At 43.8% G+C, this 27,127-nt stretch overlaps 1 protein-coding gene across 2 annotated transcripts in view; it reads left to right on the top strand.

Moving 5' to 3' along the window:
- LOC121269124 (myosin light chain kinase, smooth muscle-like) overlaps nt 1-27,127 on the top strand; it is an 82,511-nt gene that overhangs the window by 9,858 nt on the left and 45,526 nt on the right. For both annotated transcript variants that reach the window (XM_041173597.1, XM_041173598.1), the window contains exons 2-4: nt 16,936-17,052; nt 18,553-18,705; nt 21,028-21,198. In XM_041173597.1, the coding sequence (XP_041029531.1) occupies nt 16,936-17,052; nt 18,553-18,705; nt 21,028-21,198 (441 nt within the window). The remainder of the gene's footprint in view (nt 1-16,935; nt 17,053-18,552; nt 18,706-21,027; nt 21,199-27,127) is intronic.

Raw genomic sequence — 27,127 nt, 5'->3', positions numbered from 1 at the left:
TTCAATGTAGGGGTAGGCATCTCCTAGCCCTTTGCAATTTCAGTGAAATCTGGCCAGCTTTTCAATCTGTCATGGTTCATGGCTCCTCAAGAGGTGTCGTGAACCATAGTCTGGATGAGGGAAATTTTTGAAAGGTTAGTTCAAAAGATCTTGCCCAAGCCCCCCAGTGCCAACCTATGCCCTTCCACCCACCCCAACGGCCACTTATGCCAACCTATGGCACTACATTTACCTAGTATACACTCTACAGAACCAATGCCATGAGTGAAAAAATTCATTCATTACTTTCTATGAAAAACTCCTTTTAGTACAGTCCTATGAAAGTGTCAATCAACCAGACCTTTAAAGTTTCAATAGCAGAAGCTACAAGCATTTGACAGCTCTATCTTGCATAAAGCAATGTTGATCAGTTGAGAAATAGATTTAAGACAGAAAGCCCAAGTCTCATTATGCATTCTTGGCTGAGAGCCTAGACATCCAGTAGTCTGAAACAGCTGCACCCAAGGGAAAACATTGCTCGATTGACAGATTTCTGTCTTCGATCTATTTCTGAATTGTTTGATGTTTATTTATATAAGATAAAGTGTCAAGTGATTGTAGTTTCCGCTATTCATACTTTAAAGATCTGGTTGACTGACATGTTTGTAGGACTGTAGCAAAAGGAGCTTTTCGAAAGAAAGTTATGAATTACTGTTTTAATGACATTGTTAGTTTGGGTTCTGTAAAAGTACATATTGAGTGAATGGGCATTGAAGTGCTATAGATTGCATGGAGCATATGAGGGATCATTGGGTGTGGGCGGAGGGGTGTGAGTTGGCACGGAGAGTGCATTGGAAGTGTGTGGGGGGGGGTGAGGAGGATGAGGGCTCGAGGGCTTTTTTTATTCTAATGATTTTATTATAACTGGGGTTGGGGGGTGGTGATGGGGTGGGTGGGTGTTGTTGGGGAATGGTGGTGGGGGAAGCCCTAGAGCACCGAGGTTGGTTTTTTAACCAACCCACCTTGGTGCCTGACAGCTCCTGTGGCAGCCTCCGCACTGTATCCAAGGACAGTGGGGCAAAATCCACTTAGCACCTGCCCATTTGGAACAAAAGTCCTGACTTTTCAGGCATTCTCTCCCAAGGCAGACAAGCCAAGCCAGGAGCTTTCCTGACTCCCTCTACCTGCCTCTAAGATGGAAGTCCAGTTCCATGCTTCAGAACAAGATGACCTTCCATCAGAACTCTGAAAGACCATTGCGACCTTACACGTTAACTCTGCTGAGAACATAAGAAATAGGAACAGAAATAGAAATAGGACCATTCGGCCCCTTGAGCCTGCTCCGCCATTCAATAAGATCATGGCTGATCATCTTGTGTTTCGATTTCCATCCTTCCATCTACCCCTGATAACCTTTGATGCCATTGGCTAACAAGAATCTATTTACCTCTGCCTTAAAAACATTCAATGGCCCCACCTCCACCACCACCTGAGACAGAGAATTCCAAAGTTGCACAACCCTCTGAGAGAAAAACATTTCTCCTCGTCTCTGCCCTAAAAGGGTGACCCCTAATTTTAAAACCGTGCCCCCTAGCTCTGGACTCACCCACAAGAAGAAACATCCTTTCCACGTCCACCTTGTCAAGGCCGTTCAGGATCTTGTATACTTCAATCAAGTTACCCCTCACTCTTCTAAACTCCAGTGGAAACAAGCCAAGTCTGTCCAACCTTTCCTCATAAGACAACCCACTCATTCCAGGTATCAATCTAGTAAACCTCCTCTGAACCGCCTCCAATGCATTTACATCCTTCCTTCAATAAGGAGACCAAAACTGCACACAGTATTCGAGGTCGGTCTCACTAATGCCCTGTAATAAAGGATAGCATTCCATTAGCTGGCTTCATTAAAAGAAAAATGCTGTGGATGCTGGAAATCTGAAGCTAAAATAGAAAATGCTGGAAAAACTCAGCAGGTCTAGCATCATCTGTGGAGAAACAGTTAATGTTTTGAGTCCATGTGACCCTTCTACAGAGCTGAAGAGAAGTGGAAATGTGATAAAATTTATACTGTTTACATGGAGCAGGTTATAGTCCAGGCGATAGTTGCTGACCTTCCACCCAGCTTCACCTATTCCACCCCACCTTCATGATGCGAGACCTGCTGAGTTTTTCCAGCATTTTCTGTTTTTGTTTCAGCCTTCTTAATTACTTGCTTTACTTGCTGTACTTGCGTGCTAACTTTTTGTGTCCTGTGCTCAAACATCTAGATCCTTCTGCACCTCAGAATTATGCAGCCATTCTCCATTTAAATAGTGTTATGCTCTTTTGATCTTCCTGCCAAAGTGAAGAACTTCACACTTTCCCCACATTAAACTTCATTTGTCAGATCCTTGCCCACTCGGTCTATGTCCATCTGCAACCTCCTCATAACCTCTTCACAACATACTTTCCTACTTATCTTTGTGTCATCTGCAAATTTAGCTACCATGTCTTCGCTCCCCTCATCTAAGTCATTGATGTAAATTGTAAAAAGTTGAGGCCCCAGCACACACCCTGTGGGACTCCACTCGTCACACCCTGCCAATCAGAAAAAGACCCATTTATGCATACTCTCTGCTTTCTGCCAGCCAGACAATCTTCTATACATGCTAATATGTTACCCCCTACACCATGCACTTTTATTTTGTGTAATAAATTTTGATGTGGCACCTTATCAAATGCCTTCTGGAAATCCAAGTACAGCACGTCTACAGTCTCCCCTTTATCTGCTGTGCATGTTACTCCTTCAAAAAACTCCAATAAATTGGTTAAACATGATTTTCCTTTCACTAAACCATGCTGACTCTTCCCTATTGCCTCGAGCTCTTCTAAGTGCCCAGCTATAACCTCCTTAATGATCGATTCTAATAACTTCCCCATGACAGACGTCAAGTTAACTGGCCTATAGTTTCCTGTTTTCTGCCTCCCTTCTTTCTTGAGTAGAGGGGTCATATTTGCTACTGTTCCAGTCTGATGGAACCTTTCCAGGGTCTAGTGAATTTAGCACCAGTGCATTGACTACCTCATTAGCCACCTCTTTTAAGACCCTAGGATGTAGTCCATCAGGACCTGGAGACTTGTCAGCCCACAGCTCCATCAATCTGCTCAGTGCCATTTCCCTAGTGATTTCAATTTCACCAATTTCTCTCTCCCTTTCACCTCCTGATTTGCAGCTATTACTGGAATGTGTTTTGTATCCTCTATAGTGAACAGAGAAGCAAAATATTTGTTCATTCCTTCTGCCATTTCCTTATTATCTACTGTGAACTCCCCACTGTCACTCTCTGAGGACTAACACTCACTTATTCTTTTCCTTTTTTAAATACCTGTAGAAACTCTTGCTATCTGTTTTTACATTTCCAGCTAGCTTCCTCTCAAACTCTAATTTCTTCCTCCTGTTTAACCTTTTGGTCATTCTCTGCCATTCTTTATATTCTGACCAATCAGCTGCCATGCTACTCATCTTTGTGAAATTGTATGCTTTTTCCTTAAGTTTGTTGCTTTCCTTAACTTCTTTAATTAACCATGGATGGTGGGCCATACCTTTAAAATTTTTCTTTATATTAGGAATATGCTTATGCTGAATAATCTGAAACAGCCCCTTAAATGTCTGCCACTGCTTCTGTATTAATCTATCCTCTAGCTTAGTTTCCCAGTTCACTTCACTAGCTCAGCTTTCGTCCCCACATAGTTGCACTTATTTAAGTTTAAGATACTAGTCTTAGACCCACTGTTCTCCCTTTCAAACTGGATGTAAAATTCAATCATTTTGTGGTCATTGCTACTGAGTGGTACCTTTACTCTGAGGTCATTAATTAATCCTGTCACATTACACAATGCCAAGTCTAATATTAAGAAGCAGAACCTGCTCTCTGGTTGGTTTTAGAAGGTGCTGCTCTAAGAAACCATCTCGAAAGCATTCTAAGAACTCCTCATGCAGGCTACTGCTGCCAATCTTATTTTTTCAAGTTTATATGTAGATTAAAATTAACCATGATCACTGCCATCCCTTTATCACAAACATACAATGTCTTCTCTTGAATACCTTGTCCTACACTGCAGATACTGTTAGGGGGCCTGTAGACCACTCGCACTAATGATGTTTCCCCCCTACTATTCCTCATCTCCAACCAAACTGATTCTATATACTGATCTCCTGAACCAAGGTCATCTCTAATTATTGCACCAATGCTTTCTTTGACTAACAGTGCTACCCCTCCACTTTCACCGAGCTTCCTATTCTTCTTGAATGTTATGGACCCCTCAATATTCAGGACCCAATCTTTGTTGTCCTGCAGCCTCGTCTCTGTAATTGCTATCAGATCATATTTATTTACTTCAGTATGGGCCATCAATTCATTTACCTTGTTATGAATGCTACACACATTCAGATAGAGAGCCTTCAGTTTTGTCTTTTTGTCACCTTTGTAACATCTGATCTTGACTGTTGCTGTATTCTCAGGCTTTTTTCTCTCTGTCCCTTCCTGCCATTCTCTGACCCTCGTTTCTCATATTGCTATTTTGCTCTCCTGTCTTGACTCTACACCTTGAATTGCTACCTCTACCCAAGCTTGATCCCTCATCCCTCATGTTTAGTTTAAAGCCCTCTCTACTTCCCTAGTTATGTGATTTGCAAGGAAACTTGTCCCAGCATGATTCAGGTGTAAACCATCCCAACGGTACAGCCCCCACTTTCCCCAATACTGGTGCTAGTGCCCCACAAACTGGAACCTGCTTCTCCCACACCAGTCTTTGAGCCACATATTCTTCTCTCTAATCTGATTTGTCCTATGCCAATTTGCACATGGCTCAGGTAATAATCCAGAGATTATTATCTTTGAGGTTCTGCTTCTTAATTTGATATCTAGCTCCTCATACTGTCTTTGTAGAACCTCTTTCCTAGTTCTAACTATGTCATTGGTGCCTACATGGACCACAACAACTGAATCTTCCCCTTTCCACTGCAAGTTCCTCTCCAGCCCTGAGCAGATGTCCTGAACCCTAGCACCAGGCTTACAACATAGCTATCTAGACTTTTGCTCTTTGCTGTAGAGAACTGTGTCAATCCCCCTCATTATACTTTCCCGTACTACCACTACATTCCTTTTTGCTCCCCTCACTTGAACAGCTTCCTGTACCATAGTGCCATGGCCAGTCAGCTCATCCACCTTGCAGACCATGCTTTCATCCACACAATTTCTCTCTCCACAAATGCTGCCTGAGCTGCTGTTTCCAGCAGTTTTGTTTGTATTTCTGAGTTCCTCTGGTGTCCTGGGGAACATTCATCCTTCATATAAACATTAACTACGCTCAAAGTGAAATTTTGCTGATTTCAAGCTGTAGGTGCATGTTCTTTTTATTAATGGATTTTCTCTTTTCGACAAAATTTACTTTATTCATAAAATCCCAAAGATATATTACAGTATAATGCAAATGTAACAGTTCAGTGTAATCTGGGTAAATTCAGTACAGGGCACTGAACGATGCTACACTCCCTTTACATTTGCAGATTCTATTGACGTTTACTAAAGCTTCTCTGATAGATACAATCTTGCTTATGTACATTCTCCCTTCTTGGTTTCTTAGAGAAAGAAAAAGAGAAAGGAAAGAGGATTCTTTAACCCCTCCCTTAGCTCTGGGCATTTTGGGGATTTGCCAAATTCTCCAAGCTATCAAACTAGATAAAGTGCCTTTTTGTGCGTCTGAGGTACCTGATTGCCTGCTTAGCCTACCACCCACTGAATGAAGCCATTCTAGACTGTTTAGGTGATGTAAAGAAACTACTTCATCTGAATGACATGGAATGCTTAAAACTGTACACAACAACCCCATTGTTTATTTTTTAACCTGCTGGATTATTGCTACAACAATTTGCATTCCATTTTTTCTGAGTTTGGGAATTAAACCTTGCAAGAATGATTTACATTTATAGTATGTTTTTAATGAAGCAAATAATCCAAAATGCTTCATAACAGCATAATCAGGCAATCTTCAATGTAAAATACTGACAATGAGAAATGCGGGTAAAACTGCCACTATGTTGCCACACCTTCTGATATGAACAGTCTCGATTCTTCTCAAAAACTCATGTCAGCTAGCTAAAGGAAAGGTGTGGCTGTCAGTAGAAAATGTTTTTTGGTATTAGTAAACAGGATCAAAAGACCAGCTAAATATATCAACAGATACAAAAAAAAAAATAGCTGCTGATTGTCTGAAATCTGTTAGTCTTGCAGATTCTCTGACTTACTCAAGTGCTCTGAGAGAGGGCCCACAGAGTTCAGGGATCCAAGTCTGAAAACCTCTCCTATGAGATCTTGCTTGTTTACTGCAGTGTTTTTTTTTCAGGAAATTTGAGAGTAATGAGTTATGTTCACTGTAGATTCTGTGCCTGAAGGTTTTTGGAATATTGTAGTTTAGACATTTCCTGCTTGTTTGGTGACAGCCACTTATCTCTTTAAATAATTGTTCCTTTAGTAACTTTACTACTCCAGTTCACGTACTGGTGTCACTTGGAAAGAGAACATTTTATTTACACACCACACAAAGTTCTCAAAGGCGCTGGTTATTTTGGCAATTCATTGTGAAACTTAACTTTTTTGAAGGTCATGTGTATGAATGGAGCATTTAAAATCCCGTCATTCAAAACGGGCTTTTATTTTAAATAATGCGTTTTGCCAATTTGAAGTTAAAACGTTTGCCTAATTGCTCTAAACGAAAAGGTAAAAATGATTATGAACATGCCAGTTAGAAGCAGGGGTGGGCCATGTGGCTCCTTGAGCCTGCTAGAATACACAGCAGGTCAGTCCGTAAAGATAATGTTTGATGTGTGTACCTTTTCACCTGATGAAATGTGCAGACACGAAGAATTGTAAATTGTAACAAAAACAAAGTTTTGGAAACATTCAGCCAATCACGCAGCATCTAAGCCAAGAGAAAAAGAATTCATGTTTCAAGAATTAATGTTTCAAGTCAATGACCTTACATCAGAACTGGAAAATGTTACAGATGAAGGGGTTGCAGGAAGAGAGAGACTTGTGGGTGTATGTGCATAAATCTTTGAAGGAGTTAAGTGAGTATGAAAAGACTATATTTTTTAAAGAAGCACATTGAGATACTTGGGTTTATTAATAGAGGCACAGGGTAAGTTATGCTACCATCACTGGCTGGTTCTCAGTTTATAATGATAGCACCATGTTTTACAAAGGATACCAAAGCCTTAGGGTGCAAAAGAAATTTACTAGAATGGTACCAGGACTGAGGTAAGTCTGTTGTGTGGAGAGAATGAAGAGGCTGGAGTTGCTCTCCTTATAGGAGTGAAGGTTAGGAGGAGGTTTGATGGAGCTTTTCAAAACCATGATTAGTTTTGATAAGAATAGATAAGGAGAAACTGTTGGCAGTGAAAGAGTTGGTTAAACAGAAGACACAGATTTAATACGATTGGCAAAAGAACCAGAGGTGACAATAGGGAAGGTTCTAATGATAGGTCATTGATCTGAAACTATGTTTCTATCTCCTCGGGTATTTAAAGCACCTCTGCTTTTTTTTTTGTAGCATCAAGAAACATCTTTTTGTACAAAGTGAGTTGTGATCTGGAATGCAAAGCTAAAAAAGTATTAACAGTGTGTAACTATGATCCGTCTCGATTGCATTGCCTGAAAGGATATTGAAGCAGATTCAACGATGTCTTCCAAAGGGAATTGGATAAATATTTGAATAGGAAAGAAATTGTAGTCCTATGGAGAAAGAGTGAGGGAGTAAATGTATTTGGATAGCTCTACCTGAGCTGGCATAGGGATGATGGGCCAAATGATCTCCTTCTGGCTTTTAAGTGAATGGTATGTTTTCTTAAAAGTTTGTTCATACGACACTGATCCAATAAATGTGAATGAAAATGAGGAAACAGATATTACTGGAAACAAGGCCGTTCTGTGTATTACAAGAACATGTTTCTCAATTATTTTTGAGATGTTGGAAGGGACATGGCATTAGATTTTTCTCATCATTGAATACGCTCTTCCTTTTGAAAATTCCAGCAAATTGGATTTAAGAGAAGATAAAAAATGCAGAAAGCTCGGGAAGTGAAATGCTCCACTGAACACTCCCTCCTGCTGTGCTGCAGTTCTGTATTTCCTCAATATGCTTGTTTGTGGTTTAGGAACTTTCTTGCTTGCATTTCCTTGTTTGGTTCTGTTGGGGTGTTTTTCTTCTGGCTGGTCATCCAGTTACTATCAATATTTGCATGCCTTCTTGCAGTGGAAGCTTATCTGTAAACATTGTGTCCTCTTTGTTCCGTGAGCTGATTCTTGTTGTTGCATTTTTTAAATTAATGAATGTTGATATTGCAGACACTGAGTATTCTGAGCAGCACTGCAGGTAGAGACATGCTAATCCTTTTATCAGTTCGTCTGTGTTGTGTGTGCTAGAATTGTGTCTTTAATAAACTGCTCTATTTAGGATGAGGGGCTTAGTTTACGAAGAAAGGTTGAACAGATTGGGCCGATACCCATTGGAGTTTAGAAGAATGAGAGGTGATTGTATTGAAACATATGTTCCTGAGAGGATTTGATAGGGTGGATACTGAGACTATGTTACTTGTGGGAGAGACTTTTTTTTAGCAAAAATATACTTTATTCATAAATCTTCAAAAACATTTCGAACCATTTCAAATCACCATTACAAAAATACAAACAGGTTCAACTTTTACAACATGAATCACAAGGTGTATCAGAACAAACAATGAATATTACAATCATTGGCAGACATACATTTTAATCTGTACATCCCGAGGGGCTCTTTACAGTTCCCAGCCCCTCAGTGCACTGTGGCAGAAAGGTCTTAGGCAGCGACCCTTCCCCATTGCGCCTTTGCGGCGGCTGCCCCAAGCTTAACTGTGTCCCTCAGCACGTAGTCCTGGACCTTGGAATGTGCCAGTCTGCATCACTCGGTCGGGGACAACTCTTTGTGCTGGAAAACCAACAAGTTTCGGGCAGACCAACGAGCGTCTTTCACCAAGTTGATGATCCTCCAGCTGCAGTTGATGTTTGTCTCGGTGTGTGTCCCTGGGAACAGCCCATAGAGCACAGAGTCCTGTGTCACAGAACTGCTCGGGATGAACCTCGACAGAAACCACTGCATCTCTCTCCAGACCTTCTTCGCAAAGACACAATCTACAAGGAGGTGAACAACGGTCTCTTCCCCACCACAGCCACCTCGAGGGCAACGTGCAGAGGGGGTGAGACTCCTGGCATGTAGGAAGGATCTTACAGGGAGGGCCTTTCTCACCACCAGCCAAGCTACATCTTGGTGTTTGTTGGAAAGTTCTGGCGATGAGGCATTCTGCCAAATGACTTTGTCAGTCTGCTCAGGGAACCATCCCACCAGGTCTACCCTCTCCTTTTCCCTCAGGGCCTTTAAGACGTTACGTGCCGACCACTGCCTGATGGACTTGTGGTCGAAGGTGTTTCTCTGCATAAATTTTCCCACGAGGGACAGGTGGTACGTCATGGTCCAACTACTTGCAGCGTTCCGCGGCATCGTGGCCAGACCCATCCTTCGCAACACCGGGGACAGGTAGAACCTCAGCATGTAGTGACACTTGGTGTTTGCATACTGAGGGTCTACGCACCGCTTGATGCAGCCGCACACAAAGGTGGCCATCAGTATGAGGGCGATGTTGGGCATGTTTTTTCCCCCTTTATCTAGAGGCTTGTACATCATGTCCCTGTGGACACGATCCATTTTCAACCTCCAGATAAAGTGGAAGATGGCTCGGGTGATCGCCACCATGCAGGAGTGTGGAATGGGCCAGACCTGCGCCACGTACAGCAACAGCGAGAGTGCCTCACACCTGATGACCAGGTTCTTACCCGCAATGGAGAGGGAGCGTCGCTCCCACATGCCCAGTTTCCTCTTCACCATAGACACTCGCTCCTTCCAGTTTCTAACGCGTGCCCTGGTCCCTCCGAACCATATCCCCAGCACCTTCAGGCCATCAGCCCTGATGGTGAAGGGGACAAAGGATCGGTCAGCCCATTTCCCAAAGAACATGGCCTCGCTCTTCCCACGATTTACCTTGGCTCCTGAGGCCAGTTCGAACTGGTTGCAGATGTGGATAAGTCTGTGCACCGACAGCGGATCCGAGCAGGAAACGGCGACATCGTCCATGTACAGGGAGGCTTTGACCTTAGTGCCTCTACTACCTGGGATCATCACTCCTCTTATGCCCGGATCTTTCCTGATGGACTCAGCAAAGGGTTCTATGCAATACATGGAAAGAACAGGCGAGAGAAGGCAGCCCTGCCTGACTCCAGATTTAATAGGAAAGCTATCTGATTCCCACCCACTGATTGAGACTGCACTACTGATGTTAGTGTAGAGCAGTTGGATCCAATTGCGAATTCCCTCCCCAAACCCCATTTTGGAGAGCACATCCACCATGTAGGTGTGCGATATTCTGTCAAAGGCCTTCTCCTGATCCAGGCTGATGAGGCAGGTGCCCACACTCCTGTCCTGTACATGGGCAATCGTATCCCTGAGCGGCACGAGGCTGTCAGAGATCTTCCTGCCCGGCACAGTGCAGGTCTGGTCAGGGTGGATCACCAATTCCAGAGTGGATTTGACCTGATTGGCGATGACCTTGGACAGAATTTTATAGTCCACATTCAACAGTGAAATGGGTCGCCAATTTCTAATTTCCTCCCTTTCCCCCTTGTGCTTGTAGATGAGAGTGATAATGCCTTTCCTCATGGATTCTGACATACTGCTGGCCAGAAGCATACTCTCGTACGCTTCCAGAAGGTCTGGGCCGATCCAGTCCCACAGAGCCGAATACAACTCCGCCGGCAAGCTGTCGCTTCCAGGAGTTTTACTCTTCTCGAAGGACTCATTTTGTCAGGAGTTAGCGCTTTGTCCAGACTCTCCCGTGTACTGTCGTCTAAGACCTCCCTGATAGAGGACAGTAAGGACTGGGAGGCCATGCTGTCTGTGGGCTTCACGTCATATAATCCAGCATAGAAGGATTTGCTGATCCTCAAAATGTCGGACTGCGATGACTTTACTGAGCCATCCTCTTCCTTCAGGCTGCTAATCACAGAGCTCTCTCTGTGTACCTTTTGGAAGAAGAAACGTGAGCATGTCTCGTCCTGCTCCACGGAGCGGACTCTGGAACGGAAGATGATCTTGGAGGCCTCCGAGGCAAAGAGCGAGGCTTGCTGGCTCTTCACCTCTTGGAGTTCCTCCTTGACATCGACCCCCATTGACCGCAGCCAGAGCAGGTTCTGCATGTTTTTCTGGAGTCGGGAAATTTCCCTCTGTTCCTTTCTAGCTTTCTGGATGCCTTTGGGGACGAAAAACCTCTTGATGTTTCCCTTGATCGCTTCCCACCAGTGTGTCAGGGACTCAAAGTGGGGTTTCATGGTTCTCCAATCTTTGTAGTCCCTCTTGAGCACCTCAATGTTCTCTGGGGTCAGCAGTTTCACGTTTAGCTTCCATGCCCCCCTGCCAACCCTCTGGTCCTTCTCTAAGTGACAGTCAGTCAGTAGGAGGCAGTGGTCAGAGAAGTACACCAGCTTGACGTCGGTGGATCTGACTGTGAATGCACGGGACACAAACAGGAAATCTATCCTGGAATGAATGGACCCGTCAGGCCGCGACCAGGTGTATCTACGCTGCGCTCCATCTGCAGGGTTGCTGAAGACGTCGTGCAGCTTGGCATCCTTTACTGTTTCCATCAGGGATCTGGATGTAGCATCCAATCTGCTGTCGGCCCTGCCGGATCGTCCAGCCGCATCGATGATGCAGTTGAAGTCACCGCCCAGAATGACCGGCCTGGAGGTTGCCAGCAGCAGTGGGAGCTGCTGAAAAAACTCCAGCCGCTCAGCTCCTCGTGATGGGGTGTAGACGTTAATTAACCGGAGTGGAGCGTTCTTATACATTACGTCTGCTACGAGGAGGCGCCCGCCCACCACCTCCTTAACCTGGGAGACGGTGAAGCTGCCTCCCCACAGCAGAATCCCCAGGCTGGAGGAATGAGAGTCGTTTCCTCCCGACCAGATCGATGGCCCATGGGACCACCATCGTGACCATTGCCTGTAGGAGCTGAGGTGCGGTATCACACACTCCTGCAGAAACAACAGGTCAGCTTTGACCTTGGCAAGGTAGTCCAAGGTCGCAACACATCGTATAGTAGATTTAATGCTACGCACATTTATAGATACAATCTTACACCCATTTTAAAGCAGTTAGTCACTTACCAAACCTGTTGTCTCTGAGAGTTCCTCCATGCCCGTGGTGTGCTCAAATTGCTTCACTTTGGATGGGCTGAGGAAAGTGTCCTGAACCTCCCCATTGGAGATGTTCTGCTCGGGTGGCATCTGGGGGTCCGTGCAGAGAGCGGGGTTTGAAATGTCCTCTGTTGGAGAAGCTTCTCCAATCCTCTCCCCCTCTGGGGCGTTGCTGCTCCCGGCCTCCTGGAGCTGGGGTGCGCTGAGCGCCTCACTGTTCCCAGATTCCTGGGGTTGTGGTGCACTGGCCTCTTCAGGTTGTGGGCAAAGTTGGGATGGGCAGGTCTCCTCATTGTCTCCAATGTTCTGGAGCTCGGGTGTCTCATCCTCCAACTCCCTAGCGTTTTGCCGCTTCTTCTGTTGGCGCCGCCCTGGCCCTTCTTCGTCCGAAGAGCTGCTGCTCTTGTTATCCATGTCGGATAGGAGACGCCTCTTGACTCTTGTCTGGGAAGTGGCTTGGTTTCTTTTTAGCCCCTTCTTCCTTTTGGCTCTCTTCACCAGCTGCCACTCCCCCTGCTGCTTTCCCACTGCTGCCTCCTCCTCCTCCGTTGATTCGCTCTCCTGAGGATTGGGAGGTTCAGGGGGCAGTGCTGTTGGTTGGCTGTCTGTTGCCCCAATCTTTTCCTCCACCTTGTCTCTCTCTGTGTCCTCCTTTGTCCCGTTGTTCTCCCTGGGGGCCTTGGTAGTTGGAGTGACACGAGGCATTTCTTCTGCTTCCCCCTCGTTGGCTTTGGCTGCCTGTGCATAAGTACGGCAATGTTTGAGGCAGGTCTTGTAGAGGTGACTTGCCTCGCCACACAGGTTGCAGCACTTAGCCTGTTTACAATCTTTTGTCTGGTGCCCTTCCTGTTTGCAGTTCTTGCAGAGGAAGGCACTGCAGTTGGCCGCCACATGACCAGACTTGCCGCATGAGCGACAAAGTTTGGGTTGCCCAGCGTAGACAAGGTAGCCACGGCTTCCCCCGATAGCGAATCTGGAAGGGGGGTGGAAGATGGCTCCCTTACCATCAGTCTTGAGCGTTACCTTAACCTGGCATTTACATGTCCAGATCCCCAAATTATCTTTAACCTCAGTACAGCTCCCAACCTTATCGAAGTACCTGGTAAGGAAGGTGAGCATGTCAACGACAGGGACGTAGGGGTTGTACAGATGCACAGTCGCAACCCGTTCTCGTTGCAACGGTAGAGCCAAGAGCGGCTCCGCCGTCAGGATCTTCATTTCTGGCAGGTCTTTTCCTCAAATACCTTCAGGTGGTTGACACAAGCTGCCACTTGCTTGAAGGTCACATCAAAGAAACCAGCGCTGGGGAAATCCTGTAGGCAGTAGATCTCCGTAGCCTCGAAACCACACAGCTTGAATAGGATCCTCTTGGTGAAGAAGGTCCTATCCATTCCTGTTCCTTGCTCGCTGTCCTTCACCATGACTCGGATGGTGTTAGGTACCCCATGGTAAGGAGTTCGACTGGTTATAGCCATTTCTCTTTCCCTGGCAGAAACGCGATGAAGGTCTCTCCCCTGCCAGGTAAGTTACTTGTGGGAGAGACTGGAACAGGGAACACAGTTTAACAATAAGAGGGTTGTAATAATTATAGTTTTGATAAATGTAGGATTGCAGCTTTAAGAATAATCCTTTTTTTGTCAGAACACATGATGTAGCTGCTGCTGCTGTCTTATAAATAAAGTTCAATGTTTCCATCAAAGTTGCCTGAAAAATCAGCTCTATAACAGAGGTCTACCATTAAAAATGAAGATGAGAATTCCTTTTCTCGCATTACTATGTGGAATTTTCTTCTCCAGAGAGCAATGGAGCTGGGTCATTGAATTTATTCAAGGCAGAGTTAAACAGATTTTTGATAGACAAGAGAGTCATGGGTCATGGGGACAGACAGGAAAGTGGAGTTGAGGTCACAACCAGATCAGCTATGATCTTATTGAATGGCGGAGCTGGCTTAAAGGGTTGAATAGCCTACTCCTGTACACGTCCTGTGTTCCTATGAACACCGTTCCCCTCCCATTTTAAGGAACTCAACTTCTGATATTTTATCCATAGTCTGTCATTCTACCTTGCTTGCAAGAGTGTTAATGTTCCAGTTTCTTCTTGTTTTCCTTGTTCATAGATTGTAGCATTGCTGCATTTTGTTCCATTTGGTCACTGCACTTATGGTGCAAATTGTGCCAGGGTCAGGGGTCAAGTCCTGGCCTGGCACTGAATTATGCATCTCTAGAGGAGTGAGTTTTCATTACTCCAGAATCACTCTGACACCTGGTTTACATCATTCCAGATTAGCATCAGTACAAAGCTGGTAGCACTTTGCAGGAAACTGTGGCATAGTGGTAATGTCACTGGACTAGTAACCCAGATCGAGGCCCAGACTAATGCACTAGGGACATGGGTTCAAATCCTACCATGACTGCTGGTGAAATTTGAATTAAATTCATAAATGTGGAATATAAAGCTAGTCTCAATAATAGTGACCATGATGGCTATTGTTCCATGTGGTGGCTACATTGGTTTCTGCCTGACTCCTCTAGAATCAAAGGAAATGACATCAAGGGTCATGTGATCTAGATGACACATGACTATGGAAAGCTATAGTACACAACATGCACAGTGTACAAAAGACAAAGGCATTTTTCCAAATAGCTATCATTGGTTGTTGTAAAAACCCAACTGGTTTGCTAATGTCCTTTTTAAGGGAAGGAAATCTGCTGCCCTTACTTGGTCTGGCCTAGCTGTGACTGGAGGCCCACTTAATGTGCTTAACTCTTAATTGCCCTCTGCAATCGCCTAACAAGCCATTCAGCTCAAGGGCAGTTAGGGATGGGCAACAAATTCTGGCCTTGCCAGCGGCGCTCATGTCCCATGACCGGGCAAAGAAAGAAAACTTCACACTATAGGGTCGCTGACCTGCACAGATTGCCAAAGAGTCTCCTGAAATGGAAAACTCAGGACAAATGATCTCCTGTGTGCTGCTGCTAGCGACTCAGGAGAAACAGTCTCCTGCGTCCTGGTACCTGCCACACATTTTGGACTGTCAATTTCCAAGGAAGCAGCGCATGCATTCAATGCAAAGCACAAAAATGTGACTAGTTTCCATAATAACCGACAATTCTTCCTCTTCTTCTCTTGCTCCCTGTTTTTTTTTCAACCAATGAGTGTCCTCTGGTTACTGACTTTGGACCCTGCAGAAGTCCTGCCCCATGACTCCACGGGAATTGCCCGGGAAGCTTGACTGCATGGGCAATTCCCCAGGGCCCTCCATAATAGTCTGTGACTGAGTTAGAAGCTTGACACTATACTGGACAAAGCAGCCCACTTGATTGACATCCTATCCACAAACATTCACTCCCTCCACCATCAACACACAGTGGCAGCAGTGTGTGCCATCTACAAGATGCACTGCAGGAACTGACCAAGCTTCCTTAGACTGCACCTTCCAAACCCATGACTGCTACATCTAGAAGGACGAAGGCAGCTGACACATGGGAACACCATCACCTGCAAATTCCCCTCAAAGTCACTCGGCATCCTGAGTTGGAAATATATCACTGCTGCTACTGTGTGTTGATGGTGGAGGGAGTGAATGTTTGTGGATGGGCTGCTTTGTCCAGTACAGTGTCAAGCTTCTAACTCAGTCACAGACTATTATGGAGGGCCCTGGGGAATTGCCCATGAAGTCAAGCTTCCCGGGCAATTCCCGTGGAGTCATGGGGCAGGACTTCTGCAGGGTCCAAAGTCAGTAACCAGAGGACACTCATTGGTTAAAAAAAACCAGGGAGCAAGAGAAGAAGAGGAAGAATTGTCGGTCAAATCCTGGAACTCCCTCCCTCACAGCACTGTGGGTGTACCTACACCACGTGGACTGCAGTGGTTCAAGAAGGCAGTTCACCACCACCTTCTCAAGGTCAATTAGGGACAGGCAATAAATGCTGGCCTTGCCAGCGAGGCCCACATTCCATGACCAAATTTAAAAAAAAAAAAAAAATTACCCTATCTCTTTGTGACTTGGTGTCAGTTTTTTTTGCTTTATAGTGCCCCGGCCTTTTATTGTGCTAGAAACACTATACAATGAAAGTTATTGTAGTACAAGTGTATCTGACATAGCAAGGGTTAAAGGGTAGGACTGGGAAACAGTACAACCCACAATGTGATGTAAAGAGACACATGATCTGAGACAAGGTTCAGTTTTGTATTGGACAATTCCTCTGTAGAAGGAAGCATGGTGTTAGCTCTTAGCTTGGGCTACGCCTTGTATGCATGTACATAGTTAAGTGTTATCAATAAACAGTTGAGTGTTATCAATAAACAGTTGAGTGTTATCAATGAACAGTTGATATTTAACCATACAAGACTCAGAACCTCTGTGAGACCTACCAAATGTACAACAGTTACTGTTGACAAAATACCTTCAGTGGAGATGCAGGGTGATGCAGTGGGTTAGGAAATTAGGGACAGGCTATAAATACTGGCCTCACCAGGGACACTTGACATCCTATGAGTGAATAAAAAAAACAGTTTGTGCAAGGTATTGCATTATTGCTGTATTGTATTTGTACTGACTCGAAACGTCAACTCTTTTCTTCTCCGCCGATGCTGCCAGACCTGCTGAGTTCTTCTTTCATTTGTCTGTTTGCAGAGTGTCCTGTGTTCTCACAGCCCCTGACAGATGTCACTGTGGATGAAAGCAACACCTTCACACTTCAGGGGAAAGTTGCTGGAACACCTCCAATCACCATCTCCTGGCTTCTAAATGGTGAGGTTGAATCCTGGCAATGAGTGTTCAAACCTGCATGTGGGAGGCTGATTTCAAGAGAGTGGCCACACTAAGAGTTCAGCTTTCTGATGTCCAGGAGTGCAAAGAATCAGACCATGACTTAATCTGTAAGAGGCAGAAACTTGGGGACCAAGTTTAAATCTATAAGTGGACATGTATAGAGAGAGTAAAAGTCTCACCCTAGTAGCAATTTGACTGTTGTACATTTATGAGTTAGCTAACATGGCTGAGTGCAGTTGGCTGTTCACTGATGATCCATTACTTGCAATTTCAAGGTTGAATATCCTCAATTTCAATATGATATTTATATTGTTTTCCTTTCGTTGACTTCAGAACCCTTTGGTGTGAGAATACCAAGTTTTATGTCATTAAGTCAGCTATAATAATCACTCATGGTGCTTATCAGCCATACTTAAGTATTGACATTGTCACTGTTAAGTGCGTCTGGCAGCTGAATCAGACCCAGTGAGCCCTAGAAACACTTTTTTGTTCATTATACTTTCTATTTATTGAATGATGGGCAAAGCTGTAATGAAGGGTTCAATATAGGTTAGGCAATGGGAATTTTTAAAATAAATAATTTACCTTATTTTGGTGGCTCCTGAAGAACCCTGATTGGTGTAGGCTCGATACCTGCCCTGTGCATCACTGACTAATTTCCAGATTGGGCCTTTCAACGGTTGTTAAGCCATTCATTCATATATTTAAGGGCGATTGTGCCTCTTAGGCATTTGCTTGGAACACCTAGCAAATGGGTCCCCATGACTTGAGCAGATCGGGCCCAGGCAGCCCTGTTAATAAATTAGTATGTTTCATCTTTGTTTCACACCCAAAAAATGGGCACTTGCAAAAGCAACAACTGAATGGTGAAGCATTACAATTCTTCCATATGCAGAATTCTGAACACTTAATGAATTATTGGTGGTAACCATGTGACCAATCAGACTCCTAAACATGATGTTAGTGATCAGCATGGTCTCCCACTCCATCAACATTGAGGTGGTCAATGACCAGTAGCACAGGTCAGTCGTGAATAATAGCCTCAATTCTTGGTGACAGTGCTCTGTTCCTCAAATATTTGAAAGTAGAGGCAGGTTTAGAGTTAGTGCAGAAACAGTCATGAACAACTTGGTGGTTGCATCTGACTTTTTTCCCCATTGGAATGAAGAAAATATGAATGGATCCTAAAACCTAAATTGCAGTAAACCATTCCCAAACTATTGTCCAATGTGACCCAATGTTAACGCTTAAAAATTAATGTGACCCCTGAAGCCAACAAAAACAAAGCAGCAATAAAACAGCTTAGAAACATTCAGTATACAGTATAGTTAAAGTTTATGCATTATAAATCATGATAAAATGCATCATGAACATACGTGGTACAGTACATATCTTCACCTTGTAACTTCAACGGAGTACATGTTATCTAATGGCAGTCTATCTTAATGTGTGTCAATGCTGCCCCCGATCTGGTTTCAGGTAAAACAGCAAAGTTTGGCAGAGCTTCTTTCAGTAATGGAGTCGCACAGTGGGTGGTTGAGGACTGTTTGCCAGAAGATGCCGGAATATATGAATGTGTTGCAGAAAATGTTGCAGGAAGAACATCAAGCCGTGCTGCAATAACAGTCCGAGGTGGGTGAGGACAGTGAAAGTGCTGCTGTTTGTACAGTGGTTGATATTAAGTAAATATTGTAGGTTCTTCTTGGCAGCTAAATAGTGTTGATAACCATAAATGGAACCATAGAATTGTTGCAACACAGAAGGAGGCCATTCGGCCTGTCAAGTCTGTGCTGTAAGAGCAAATTACCTAGTGCCCTTCCCAAACCTTTTCACCATAGCCCTGCAAATTCTTCCTTTTCAGATAACAATTCAATTGCCTCTTGAAAGCCTTGACTGATCTTGCCTCCACAACACTGTCAGGCAGTTCATTCCAGATCCTGACACACTCTGCATGAAAAAGTTTTTCCTTATGCTGCTATTGCTACTTTTGCTACTTACTTTAAATCTGTGCCCGCTTGTTCTCGATCCTTCCACCAATGGAAACAGTTTTTCCCTATCTACTCTGTTCAGGCCCCTCATGATTTTGAGTACCTCTATCAAATCTCCTCTCAATCTTCATTATTCCAATGAAAACAGTCCCAGCTTCTCCAATCTATCTAAGTAACTGAAGTTCCTTATCTCTGAAACCATTCTTGTGAACCTTTTCTGCACCGTCTCTGACCTGAAATGAATTTTGACCACAAATATTTGTTTTTTTAAGTCTGATATTAAATTTTTGCTCAGTTCAGATCATAGAATATTACAGTATGGAAATAGACCATTTAGCCGATGAAATTTGTGCCAGTGTTTTTTTTCCTACGTGAGCCGTTGAGTCTAATTCCATGTTCCTCATTTCCCCCATATACTTTAATATTCCTACTTTTCAAACAATTGTTATAATCTCCTTTTGAAAGCATTTAATCATGCTTTTTGCAACCTCTGTGTCCTGGTTGACCCCCGTATATTTTCCTTCGCAAAGACAGCCTACTTCCACCTCTCTGACATTGCTTGAGTCTGTCCCTACCTCAGCCCATCTCTCGCTGAAACCTTTGTCAGCTCCAGATTCAAACATTTCAATGTTCACTTGGCCAGCCTCTCATCCTCCGCCATCTCAACCTCTGCTCATCCTTAACTCTGCGTGTGCTCATGACCACCCATCACACTTGCCCTCACTAATCTACTGTGGCTCCTGGACCTCTAGTGCCTCAACATAACAATTCTCATTAAGTTTAGATCCCTCATGGTCTTGGTTCTTCCTATTACTCTTCCAATACTGAAAAACCTCCCATATTCACCATCGCTCTGACTCTGGCTTCTTGCCCTTTCTCCCTCACTCCCCCACCAACCACCACACCCTTACCATCATTAATGACCATGCCTCCAATCATGATGATGCCAATCTTTGAAGTTTATTCTAAGCCCCTTCTACTCTCTTAAGACCTTCCCTAAAACCTATCTCTTTAACCAATATTTAGAGAACTTCTCTTCTCTCCTCCTTTGTGTCATTTTCCAAATTCCTTTTTGCCCCTGTGAAGCATCATGAAAAGTTTTCCCTTTCATCTGAAGTCTTGAACTTGCTGTCCACCAAACCCCTGTTATCTTCCCACAACTCGTGTTCCAATCTATCCAGTTATGTTGCCGACCCTATCACAGAATTGAAACAGTCTTTAACAAAAACTTTCCTTTGCACCTCCCCTCCCCCCTCCCCACCCCAACCCTGCCCCTATCTCACCTTTAAGCCTCCTTTCAAAAGACACCTCCTTCTACTAAGGAACACCCAGCAAAATTCACATAACAGGAGCTGTAGCTGGGCTGACACTATGAACTTTCACCAAGGTGGAGGCTCAGAGAAAACCTGTTGAACACCTGATGATATGATGATGATAGCGAGATTGTGAAATCCTTCATAAAATGTGAGGCATCTGAGAGATGCAGTTCTCACTTTTTTATTGTTGGCCAGCTATAAATTGAGAGTTAAGTTGTATTGAGATATTTTGCTTTAGTAGTAATTTTCACAATATTACAAGTTGAATTCTTAATTTTTCTGCTTTTCGGTTATATTCGCCCCTCCCTATTCTTAGCCACTACTACAAAATCTGTTCATGCTTGTGCTTGTTCTATTCAAGTACGTATCTGCTCTAGTATCTGTTTGATACATTATTTGTTTCTGCACATGCAGAACAGATCAAATTCAGTACTCTTTTAATCTCCTTGGCATGGGATGTCCTCACGTGAACAACTGTTTCAGTAATCCACAGGGTAAGCCAAAAGTGGATCCAATAATACAGTAATTGGACCAATTAGGAAAGGTGTGGTACAATGCCCTTTAGATAGAAAGCCTGTTTAATTCATTATGTTTATTATCCATTTGGAACAATATGAAATAAATACAAAGATATGTCCTCTGTTTAATAGACTTTGAAACACTTCAACGACTAAAACAAATGAGAAACACTAACTGTAACAGTGGAATTGAAAGTAAACATCATGGTACTGGATCCAAGGTTGAAATGGCCCAATTTTCAACCAATTTTTTGAGTCCCCAAGAAGAGAAGCAGAGTGCAAAGAACAGAAGCCTTCTTAAAGGTAATGCTGAAGATTTGTGTAAGATGAGTGTATTTTAATTCAACAGGAATTACTACTAACATTAATCTTATAACAGTGTGAGGTGACATCTATTCTTGTTAGTGCGTGTACAATTTAAACCAACTAGTCAGTCATCTCCCTCTTTCTCATCTTAGTTTCCAATTTTATGTTCAATTCTAGCTGTCCTTGTTGATAATTTTGTTAGGTTATAGTTCCAAAAATGCCAGTATGCCACTAGTGCCTCATCTGTGTTACCATCCTTCAGCGAGGCAGGTTAGTGGTAAACCACAAAGGGCAACCTTTATCAAAGCACTGCCAATCATCATCTCTGAGGATGACACGCAAGCTGGTGACTGTTCAGAAATTAGCAACATACGTTGACATGCATTCTGACCAATGTCTTATGTGGCATTTAAATGGCACGCTGCTCCAATTGCATAATACAGGGAGAAAATGGTATTGAAATGTGTCACATTTCCTCGTCAAGCTGGTCCATAGATTCACAGAAAATTTAAAGCACAGAGTAGGACCATTTGGCCCATTGTGTCTGTTCTGGCCAAAGAAGAGCCGTGCATCCTAATCCTACTTTCCATTTGCTCCATAGCCCCGTAGCTTACAGCTCTTTGAGTGCATAGCTAAGTTTTTTTTTAAATAGCATGAGGGTTTCTGCCTCTCCCAGCCACCCTTTTTAGGCAGAGGGTTCCAGACCCCCAGCATACTCTGGGTGAAAAAAAATTCTTCTCGGCTATTCCTATCCTTCTAACAATTACAATAGCTAATTGTCTTTAATGCACCTAAAAACCTACCTTGCAGAATTTTAAACTAGTTTAGAAGCTAGTGTAATTGTGTATTTTGCTTGCATGGCATTTGATCAGAACCAAATTGGTCTCCAATGCTACTTTTGATGCCTCAGTGGACAGAGAAGGATTTTCCACATTTTTTTTATTTCCCTAATTGGTTTGGTCCTTATCTTTTTTACTTTCCTAGGTGTTATATGGCTACTAGGTGGTGGATAGTGTATCTATTATGAGGCACATGGCATTGCAGTTATATTGGACAGACTGGATAGACTAGAGTGACTCTTCTCATCGTTGTTCATTACTGGCGCACAGACTGGTGCAATGCATTTGTTGGTGTAACTGTGTACATTGGTTTAGAAAGATGTCCAGGATGCCACAAAGACCAATACTAATCAGTCAGACCTCAGACCCATTGCCCTGGACACTTGGGTGGTTCCCAGGGATTCAGGGGCCTCCTGTAATGCACAGACTGGTGCATCTCTCACTGCAAAACAATTCATCGTTGTCCCATAGAATAACCTCCATCTTCTCATTTCCTTCCCCCCCCACCTTCACCATCATAAATGAGCAGTGGAACATGCCAGTCAAAAAGGATCACTGCTTAAATCCAGGAATGTGCAAGCAATCTGGTCCGCTATCCTTTGAAAGCATGATCTTCTCACCAGTATCTCCATAGTGAAAGTACAAGCTGCTAACAGGAAAGATAGGATTATACAGTTTCCTGGCCCATTAGAATAATAACCCCATCCCACGAAACACTTAGGTAAGGTCTGACAGGTTCACTGCAGTTAGACAATCTTCACCAAACAAACCTGTTTGGGCAAAGCACTTCATGCATTTGCTAACATTGCTGTTGTCTATTGTTTTTTGAATTAACATTAAATCTATTTCAACCATAGTGACCAGGTATTCCTGTTAAAATGAGAGAAATTCCTCATAAACACTTTAATATCTCAGATCAGTTTCTACAGTTATCTACAGCTTTCAGCTTGAGCTGATTTAACATTAGTGCTTTTTCCCATTAATATTGTGATTGATAAAAATCCTCAGTGGTGAGGGACTTCAGCTTATTTTTCCTCTAAAACATAGCATTCCTATTTGTTTCAACGTGTTTAGCAACAATGCTGTAAAAACTTACATAAACCAAAGTTATTCTTCGAGTAGAAAAATGACCTTAAAATTACAAGAAGCCAAATTTTATGTAGATAGAAAACCTGGCACAGGAGCTGATTGATGGCAGGGTGTTGTGCACAAATAATTTTAGGATAATTGGAGCCTGCCAAGCAGAGAGGGTGCGCAACATGATACTGCAGGAATACCTGGCACCTCACCCTAAACTCATCAGCTTTAATTTGCTTCTCATCTCATTCTGCAGAGTTGCTGACTTTATTCCTGGATTCCAGAAAAGAATGTAAGATTGAGTTGAGCCAGAAGAGAGAGAGAGAGTTTCTATTCCTCCTCCGCACAAGCAATGCTATGAGTGCACTTATTTTTTCCAAAAAGCAGCCTCACTTCCTTGAGCTGCCGGGTTTCCCAAGGTCGGAGTTAATCCGTGGTGTGAGTTGGTCATTTGCCCTGTCCTCCACCATTCTCCCCCCCCTCCCCATCCTCCACCCCCTCCATTACGCCCAAAGTGGTTGGTAGGAGGTGGGTTGGTGTGTGCATATGAAGTGTGGGTGTGGGAGGAAGAGTGGGGAGAGAGAGGGAGATTGAATGCTTAACAGAAGAGAGGTATGTTGCTAGTATGAAATTGTACAACTTGTGTCATCCCTTTTGCAAAGGCATGAGTCTAGGACCTGTGCATATGTTTATGTTGTGTCTTTAATGGACTAAAGGCACTAAACAGGAGTACTTATCAGAAAAAATGTGATACTGGGCCACATTGAGATATTAGGACAACCTTGGTCAAAGAGAGATTTTAAGGAGCATCTTAAAGTAGGTGAAGAGGTGGAGAGGTTTAGGGAAGGAAGTCCAAAGCATAGAGCCTAAGCAGTTGAAGGCATGGCCTTCAGTGGTAGGGCAAAGGAAACTGGGGATGAATGAGAGGCCAAGAATCGAGAAACACAGAATTCTCAGAGGCTGGTAGATTGGAGGTGGTTACAGAGGCAGGGAGGGGTAAGACTGAAGGACATGCGTGAACATGAGAAACAACTTTGAGAGGGGGTTGTGTGTGGAATGGGAAATTAAAGGATAATATGGCTTCCAGAAAATCTTAACTGTGTTCAATATGGTGAACTGCATATCTGAAGCAACTTTTTCAAATACCTGGTTCCTGTAGTATTTAGCTACTGGAATCTTCAGGCAATTTATTAGTCTTTTCAATGCATCAATATTTTGTCTATCATTAATAGAAATGCTTCAGCTTTGGAGGTGGACAGGAAAGAAAACAATATTTTGCTTTACCAAAGATTGACCAGACTTATGCCCCAGTGATACCTATTTCCAGGACATTAGTTTGTTTGTTGATTGGGAATGTTATAACATCAAACACAGGCTGGAGATTTCCTCTGGTTGCTTGTTCCGAATAAAATCATAAATGTAATCATTTAGAATGTGTTCATGGTTTCCTTAAGAAAGTCAAAATAAATTTTCTCCAGTGTTTTTTTATGACGTCACTATCTATAGCAATCAGTAGCATTCCTGGCTTGTGGTTCTATGTTTCACAAGATTCTTGATTCCAATATATCAGCCAATAGTGTCCCGAATAGAAACAGAAAAATGTTGGAAATACACAGTAAGTAAGTACTGCTCCCTGTAACTTTATTTTAGTTGTGCATAACCTATTCATTTAAATGCATGAGACATTTAAATCTTTTTGCATGGCCAGCATACATGGTAACTTAGAGGGTGACTTGTGCTCAGGCTGTGAAGGAGGTTCCGAGTTGCTCCACAGATTAAAGGAAATTTTGCAAGTAAGCCTGTAAAGAAAAAAGCAAGTTAAGTTTTTCTAGTTGTAGACCTTAGAAATAAAGGCCCAGATATTGTCTGGGGCAGGCTGTGTAAGTGATGGGTTTTGGTTGGGATGTCAGGAAGCTGGGGTTAAAACTCCACAGGTCTGGCAGCATCGGCGGAGAAGAAAAGAGTTAACGTTTCGAGTCCGAATGACCCTTCAACAGAACTAAGTAAAAATAGAAGAGAAGTGAAATATAAGCTGGTTTAAGGGTGGTGGGACAGGTAGAGCTGGATAGAGGGCCAGTGATAGGTGGAGATAACCAAAAGATGTCACAGACAAAAGGACAAAGAGGTGTTGAAGGTGGTGATATTATCTAAGGAATGTGCTAATTAAGGGTAGAAAGCAGGACAAGCAAGGTACAGATAGCCCTTGTGGGGGTGGGGTAGGGTGAAGCAATCGAAAAAGGCTGAAAGGTAGAGATAAAACAATGAATGGAAATATATTTAAAAATAATGGAAATAGGTGGGAAAAGAAAAATCTATATAAATTATTGGGAATAAAAGGGGGGATTGAAAAGGGGGTGGGGATGGAGGAGAGAGTTCATGATGTAAAATTGTTGAACTCAATATTCAGTCCGGAAGGCTGTAAAGTGCCTAGTCGGAAGATGAGGTGCTGTTCCTCCAGTTTGCGTTGAGCTTCACTGGAACAATGCAGCAGACCAAGGACGGACATGTGGGCATGAGAGCAGGGTGGATTATTGAAATGGCAAGCGACAGGGAGGTATGGGTAATGCTTGTGGACAGACCGAAGGTGTTCTGCAAAGCGGTCATCCAGTCTGCGTTTGGTCTCTCCAATATAGAGGAAACAGCATTGGGAGCAACGAATGCAGTAGACTAAATTGAGGGAAGTGCAAGTGAAATGCTGATTCACTTGAAAGGAGTGTTTGGGCCCTTGGACGATGAGGAGAGGAGAAGTGAAGGGGCAGGTGTTGCACCTTCTGCGGTTGCATGGGAAGGTGTCTGGGAGGGGGTTGAGGTGTAGGGGGTGATGGAGGAGTGGACCAGGGTGTCCCGGAGAGAACCATCCCTGCGGAATGCCGCTGGGAGTGGGGTGAAGGGAAGATGTGTTTGGTAGTGGCATCATGCTGGAGTTGGCAGAAATGGAGGAGGATAATCCTTTGAATGCGGAGGCTGGTGGGTGATAAATGAGGACAAGGGGGCCCTATCATGTTTCTGGGAGGGAGAAGAAGGAGTGAGGGCGGATACGCGGGAGATGGGCCGGACACGGTTGAGGGTCCTATCAACCACCGTGGGTGGAAAACCTCGGTTAAGAAAGAAGGAAGACATGTCAGAGGAACTGTTTTTGAAAGTGGCATCATCAGAACTGATGCGACGGAGGCGAAGGTACTGAGAGAATGGGATGGAGTCCTTACAGGAAGCAGGGTGTGAGGAGTTGTAGTCAAGGTAGCTGTGGGAGTCGTTAGGCTTGTAATGGATATTGGTGGACAGTCTATCACCAGAAATTGAGACAGAGAGGTCAAGGACCTTGTAGGTTTTTGGGGTTTGTGGAACATTCCTTGTTCCAGTCCTACTCTGGCCCCCTCCACAACTCTTTCTCCGATACATCGATGATTACTTCGGTGCTGCTTCAAGCTCTCATCTGGACCTGGAAAAATTTATTAATTTTGCTTCCAATTTCCACCCCTCCATCATTTTCACGTGGTCCATCTCTGACACTTCCCTTCCCTTACCTTGCTTGTCCTGCTTTCTACCCTTAATTAGCACATTCCTTGGATAATATCACCATCTTCAACATCTCTTTATCCTTTTGTCTGTGACATCTTTTGGTTATCTCCACCTATCACTGGCTCTACTTGTCCCACCCACCCCACCTTAAACCAGCTTATATTTTGCTTCTCTTCAATTTTTACTTAGTTCTGTTGAAGGGTCATTCGGACTCGAAACGTTAATTCTTTTCTTCTCCGCCGATGCTGCCAGACCTGTGGAGTTTTTCCAGGTATTTCTGTTTTTGTTTTGGATTTCCAGCATCTGCAGTTTTTTGTTTTTATCTCAAACTCCACAGTGTGCTTCTTTTCCTGCAGATTCCCTGCCCTGAAGCCAGCCTGATTGACAAGCTTGGCTCCCAGTTGGGTGGGGAACACTGGAGGAGGTCACAGGAGCAGGTAAGAGACCTGCTGCTGTGTTTGTGGGAGTGTGGGGGAGGGGTCTAAGGGGAA

This window comes from Carcharodon carcharias, chromosome 23 (assembly GCF_017639515.1).
Source record: "Carcharodon carcharias isolate sCarCar2 chromosome 23, sCarCar2.pri, whole genome shotgun sequence".
Classification (NCBI taxonomy): Eukaryota; Metazoa; Chordata; class Chondrichthyes; order Lamniformes; family Lamnidae; genus Carcharodon; species Carcharodon carcharias.
This window is presented reverse-complemented; position numbering and strand designations above follow the sequence as displayed.